The sequence below is a fragment of the Azolla caroliniana genome, unplaced genomic scaffold, assembly GCF_043228905.1.
Source record: "Azolla caroliniana isolate FFs.n. ecotype wild unplaced genomic scaffold, voAzoCaro1.0.p SCAF_3, whole genome shotgun sequence".
Taxonomy (NCBI): domain Eukaryota; kingdom Viridiplantae; phylum Streptophyta; class Polypodiopsida; order Salviniales; family Salviniaceae; genus Azolla; species Azolla caroliniana.
Genome location: NW_028230438.1, coordinates 9,828,324 through 9,835,355, shown reverse-complemented (window position 1 = coordinate 9,835,355; position 7,032 = coordinate 9,828,324). Strand labels below are relative to the sequence as shown.

Sequence of the window (7,032 nt, the reverse complement as noted above, 5' to 3'; positions counted from 1 at the left end):
TAGTTTATCCTTATCTTAAGCTTACTTTAGTACCTAGATCTCTAATAAAATGGCTCCGATTTTGATTGGACTTATTCGTTTAATATTTCATGAAGCTGACTCAAGACCTAAAAACTATTGGACTGGACTTGACATATGGGGCTACTAGGGATAGATGATCTAACTAGGGAATTGGAATTAAGTTTCTCACTAGTACTTACTTGATTTACTTGTCGTTTTGGCCTATGTGGGAAGGTGATTGATATGTGTCCCGGACCACCACAATACAAACATAGACGGTTTGCTCGGCATCGTTGCTTCTCAGCTTCAGACAAAGGCCCTCGACGACGTGTTACATCAATCTCCATCGGACTTGGACCACTTGATGGAATCATGTGTGAAGTTTGGGTAGTGCTCGTAGGTGTCGAGGCTACTACTAAAGCATATGTTTGATTCGTTCTTGGTCGTGACATTAGTTGTCGTTCTGAACGTCGCTCAAATAAGCGATTGTCACATCGCACTGCACGACTTATTGCTTCTTTAAGTGATCTTGGATCTTTGTGGAAACTTAATAACAAATCTTTTACATCATTTCGTAGTCCATGGCGAAACTGATCCATTAATGCTTCTTGATCCCATGGAATATCACAAGTTAGGAGGCAGAAATCTGCGGCGTACTCAAAGGCGGGACAATCCCCTTGACTCAATCTTCGAATTTTATTGATCGCCGTTCTAAGACTATCAACACGTTCGCGTTCACAAGTGGAAGGATCGCGCATAAATGGAAGGATAAGGAATATTTTGGTTGATTTTAGGGCTTTTTAAATGATTTTACAAAACACATTGATACTAGTATCATACATGTTCAAATATACTATGAAAAAGGTTCGAACTCCACTATTTTCGTGATTTAGAAGTAAATAAATAAAAAAGGAATTTCAAAAAGTTACATTCTCAATTTATATCACAAACTTTACAACCAATGTTATTTTATAAGAAACGATTTTTTAGAAATCATAAGAATTCAAAACACATGCTTTTATATTACTCGATTGTTACAAGCGGAATGTAGTTACACTTAATAGCCAAAAATACATTCATGATCACTCCTTTACGGAGAATCACTACTATAACTAATATACAATGACGATTCCTCCTCGTCGTCCTCGGATGTACCAATCAGTGCATTATCTTCGTCATAAACCAAATGGTTTGACTCTAGATTATATGTAGCAAATCTCGTTTGCCTTCGATCCGAGCCACCTTGTAGACCTGATAATTTTTCTTTTATTATATCTATTGTTGACTTCCTTAATCGTCCGTCTTTTGTAAGCGTGAAGTCATACACGATGATATCCACATCAGAGATATCAAGGGTCGAGGTGTTATGAACGGTTCACTTCCTATTCCTACCTCCCCTTGTGGTTGGGCATTCAATCATCTCCAATGTATACTTACTGTAAAAGCATTTGCACTTCTACTGTTGTACCAATGAACGTTTATAGACTTGATCGTGTTTTCTATTTCATGCATTAACACTTCTAGAATTTTACCAACCCAAAATTGGTGGCCATGTGAGTTCTCATCAGTCAGCGTTGCAATCAACATCCCCGCCGCGAGCTCTTGCAAATTGCCTTGCCAGCTAGCATCGGCTGCTTTGGTCATCCTTGGTCCCACATAAATGTCTCTTTGTTGTGGATGGACCAAACTGTCATTAATCGCATTTGCTGGTTGCTCCGGAGTTTTATTTACACAATCATGTTGTAGCGACCATGTGAATGGCGTTTCCAAATTCCAATTATCACCAAATACACAATTGTCTATAATTCCTTTCTTATCACTAAAAATTGGTATCACTACAATTGTCTATTTCTTGGCGGCATATTTCTTGGTGGCTTCAATATGCTTTATTTTTTCTAATAAGGCTTGGAGCCATAATCGTTTTTGTTCCGATACCAAGTCACTATGCAACTGTCCTTTCTTCTCAATTGGCATTTGTTTAGCTCCATGGACAATTGTACTCGGCATACAAAGTAATAACTGGCAACCACCTTCAGGTTCCCATGTTGTAGAAGATGAATATTGTTTAGCATACAAAAGCGTAGAACCACTTATTTCATTTTTCTTTATCATAAAAATGTGGTTGAAGCTTATATTGTTTAACTTGGCGAGCACTTTAACATTCCCAACACCCCCATTTGATATATATCTCTTAAAGTCATATACCTCCTTCAAGTATAACACTTTTGGGTGTGGTGTATATGCATCACAAATGACATCAAATAGTTTAGGTAATGTGAAAGCATCATGCCGGGACAACTGTTTGGAGAATGTGCTAAACATCTGATCTATATGATCACGTGTGTGGCCAACCAAAAGAAAATTGACTTTCACTTTTCTAAATAATCCCTGGTTGACCAACATACTTAGATAGAAAAACACAATTGAATTTTTGTTCTCTCTAGTAGTATTGTCCAAATGAATGTATAGAACAGGGGGGAATGGTTGGCCCCAAGACATCAAACTCGGTGAATCACTGTAACTGTTAAGTTAGGGTCATTGTGAACATTGGGGTATGTAATGAAGACGTGAGGTCCAACTGACCTATTATAAGCCAAGCATCCCACCTAGTGCATTTAAACAAGGCACTCATCATTGATGTCTTTGGGGAGCCTCCCCATATGCGGCAAGCACGTCTTCTTCTGGTCCATGCCATCTATCATTAAGCACATGTATTGTTCGGGCCTCTTAAAACACTTCTCTCTATGATGCATCGCCTTCTTTCGTTCTAACGATTGTGCCTCACGATGCTCTTGTAGTAACTTCTTACTCATATCCTTTTCCATTGATGTCTTTGCACCTTTAGCCAAACTTTTAAGATTTGCAAAAATGGAGCAATACCCCATGCGTACTTTACGTGGTATGATAACATTTGAAAACCAAGCTCTCCATAATCTTGTGAATTGGCTATATGTGACAAACTTATTACGTGAGCCCACCATATCAGATCGATAAACATCATAAACTTCCCGACGTGTGTAATTATCAGAGAGGTGCATCCTACTTGTAGTGGGCATTACTTCACAATTTAACTAAAAGTAACTTTTCATCCAACCAATAGCATGTCTTCCAATTGCACCTTTCATACTTGGAACCTCTTTACAATTGAGCATCTGATCCCTGCTAAGTAGACGTCGCTGTACTCTATGTAGCCACATGTTACTAACACATAACGCAATTTTGAATGCAACTCTACATATCTCTTGCGCATGGAAGATATAATACTCGAATGATACTTTGATCCCCGTACATTTGTCAGACAATAGTTGCATATGTGACGCGAGGTAAGTGTCTTGCTCATCACCAGTCATCGTAAAATAGTATCGCCTTAATTCTCGCAACTTTGATTTTCCAATCATAGACATACAACCATGGGCACAACATATTTTTTTGACATCAAATCCAATCTGCTTATCTGATGTCACCAAATTAAATCTAGCCAGACGAATTCTTCGTTGGATTCTTCTAATATGCATAGGGCTTCTAGATTTCTCTTCCTGCATAGAAGTTGGTGTAACCTTGTTACTATCCAATTCTTTGTTGTGACCATCGCCCATGATATTCGATGTTTTATTGGCACTACCTTCATTCTCTATATCTTTATTAATATCGTATTCTTCAACAGAGAACTCTTCACATGTGTCATTATTCACAGGCGTTGTAGGTGAAGATGAGCTCAGACAATATTCTTCGATAGACACTAGTGAGTCTGTCGACAGACAATATTCTTCCATAGAAAATGTTGAGTCTGTTGACAGACAATACTCTTCAGTAGAAAACGAAGAGTTTGATGACAAACAATATTCTTCAATCGAGAACGGTGAGTCTTCACTCATGGCTTAAGGTCCACACAAAGCTCTTTAAGTTATGTGCTTAGGCTAACATAAAAAACTGATAAGCTCCTCTCTAAACATATACTCCTCTCTACACATAAACTCCTCTCTAAATAAAAGCTCCCTCAATATAATGTCTATATTATTTAATATTATATTAATACAATAAATAAAGATATTATTTTTAATATGTTAATTGTTTTCAACATATTAATAATTACTTAAACACGTTTGTATAAAGTTAAATCAAGTATAATATAATTACAATCATTACCAAGCCATATATATGTTGGTTTAAAGTTAAAATCATTGGTTAATTAATGACACCTATATTTAATATAGAACTTCTCTATCATTGGTTCATTCATGCCCACCATTTTAAATATAAGACTTTTCAATCATTGGTTCATTCATGGCCACATCTTTACTATAAAGCAATTAAGAGTCATAAAAATGTTGCATTGAGTATTTAATCATTGGTTCATTCATGAACCTCTATCATTGCTTCCTTCATGACCTTCAAAGTCATTGTATGTTAGTTTGACTATAAACACGTTTGCGTTCAGAAGTGGAAGGATCGCGCATTCCACTTTTAGATTCCCTTTATAGTCACACAATTTTAGCTTGTTGTGAAATATGACATGCAACAGTATCACATGATAAACCACAGAGGGTGAATTTATTGATTTATTAATTGGATACATCTCTATACCGAGAGAACATGCTATTTATTGGAGAAAATATAAATGTACTAGATTTATTCTTGCAATCTTTACAAATTTAGGGTTTTTTTTACCGCGCATTCATTTTATACAAATTAATTATTTGACTAAAGTATTAACAAACATGAATTCCATTTTCGCGAGATGTGAAGTGCATAGGTTTACAGTGGTTAAACTTTCCAAGAGAGGTGTATATGCTATTTGAGAAATTGATATTTACATATTATTGAATACAATACATAATGACTAATAGTTAGTAAAGATCATTAGGATATAATACCAAATGTATATGTTCATGACAACACGTGAAAATTAGAAGTAGAAAGCGTACTCATAACTATTACTTTACATTACATTAGAAATACAAGAATATACCCAAAACATATATGACTATTATTAAGGTATAGGCAGTGCTAAATTTTTGGGTGCCATAATAGAGATAACTCTCCGGTATTAACGTTAAAGCATGCATTAAAATTTTCATTTGATTGTCTACACATAAACACTAAATCAAGAGGTTAAACACATATATACAAATGGAGTAATAATAATCTAGCCCTCCATACATCCAGTCCAGATAACCATCAACGATAGAAACATGATTATTGTTGTACAATCCCCTCTAATAAAGCAAATACTCCCCAAAATCTACAAATGCCTCCTTCAGTCCCAGTAAATGTTATTTATCATAGTTATTCTATAAGTATAATAAATTCAAAAAGTGATTGGCAATAGCAAACATGGAACTAAGTTTTATAAACACAATTAATGGGTAAATATGAAGAATGAACATACATTTTCTTTGATCTTAACTATATACTTAGATGATAGTCCAACAAATTTAATAAATATGTGCCACAAGATATAAACATAGCAACACATTAATTAAAACATAATATAACACCATATAAACAAATAAATTGGATGATATTAGGAAATAGAATTGATTAAAAGATCTTTGATCAGAAGTAAATACATTAAAAGTTTTTTTATAAACTCTAACTACATCGCTAGGAGAGTATCCATATCATTGGATTCATCATCAATCGATGAACTATCATCCACTTTTAGCGCTGTAGTATCCACTCCAGATAGACTCGCTACTGTGGGGTCCTCCGTTAAGTCATCGTCAAGCTCTATGAGTTCCCTAGGTTCACTAGCCAAAGGAGGAATCGGTTCACGGGAGGCAAGTTGAAAACGTTCGGTATCTACCATATGTTTGGCCCCTACCTCCTCATCTTGATCGGGGCATTCCCAAAGCGCGTGAAGCCTCATGTTGATGAAGTTCACCTGCTCCTCATCTTTCTCCAATGCGACCGAATTTCGGAAAAGCTTCAAAGCACATGCCGAAGTGGTGCCTAAACACCATAAATAAGAAATAATGAGTATTATCATAGGTCTAAATATAAATAAAACCTTCAACACATTGGGAAAATTATTCGACCATTTACCTGTGCTAGAAAACAAGTCCAATATCCAATCATCTTCATTCGAAAACATCTCCACAAGGCGCATCATTAAACGTTGGGGCTTCTGGTAGGGATTCACAAGCCCACGCTCAGTCGTGGTCATATGTCGAAGCTTCCGTGTCACGGCTGGATATACCAGCAGGTTTGAGCATCCCACCTCATTCGAATGCTCCTTGATTCTTTGCTTCTTGATCTCGTCATAATAACCAACTGTTATATATTCCATTGCGTTGACGAACCGAAAAGTCGGTCCCCTATTTACGTTGGTTTTAATCCTGATCATTGAGAAAAAAGTTATAAGCAGTTTAAATTATAATATATAATTCCTATTGAAATACAGTGCTTTCAATAAAATCCATACCAAGCAAGGTTCTCAATTCCATGGCAACGAGATCTCAATGCTTAACCCACGGAATATCCCTAATCCATGCTATGAAATATTACAATTCTCCACAAGGAAGCGGTGGTCAAGTCGGCGAAATCTTTTACCATTTTTTCCAACTGCTTGAACCTAAAAGGTTCTTCATCGTAGATCGAACCAACCATACGAAAACCGTATGGAATATCAGCTACCATTAATGTATACTCTTTCTTTGGCAGCTTCTGGATCCTGTAAGCCACATCACCACAATAAACATTGTAGTATAGATCTCTGGTGATGTCTTTTTTGTGGCTAAACTTCTTGAAGGTGCCGTCATCTTCCACCTCAAATGCCCTTACCAAGCGTCGATCCTTCTCTGTTTTGGCCCTTTCAAGATGCGCAAGAAAGGATGTTGGAAAGTCATGTATATCCTTTATTTCACCAGGCCTCTTACTCCGACATGGTTTCTAAAAACAATAAGACATCAACAAAGTTATAGTGATACACGGGATGGACCACCACAAATTGATCAAACAAAGAGTTATACTCACCCAATCCTTAAATGCAATGAAATATTCCGATAACGCCTTGTTCATGTATGAAGATGT

At 36.3% G+C, this 7,032-nt stretch overlaps 1 protein-coding gene across 1 annotated transcript; it reads right to left on the bottom strand.

The window, feature by feature from the left end:
* Window positions 1-5,596: 5,596 nt before the first annotated feature.
* On the bottom strand, window positions 5,597-6,536 carry LOC147866203 (uncharacterized). The gene is made up of 3 exons (XM_087316720.1): window positions 6,425-6,536; window positions 6,046-6,338; window positions 5,597-5,952 (listed from the first exon to the last, which is right to left on the bottom strand). Exons 2-3 carry the CDS (start codon window positions 6,287-6,289, stop codon window positions 5,597-5,599), a joined length of 600 nt encoding a protein of 199 aa, XP_087172846.1. The 5' UTR covers window positions 6,290-6,338; window positions 6,425-6,536.
* Between the last annotated feature and the right edge of the window lie 496 nt (window positions 6,537-7,032).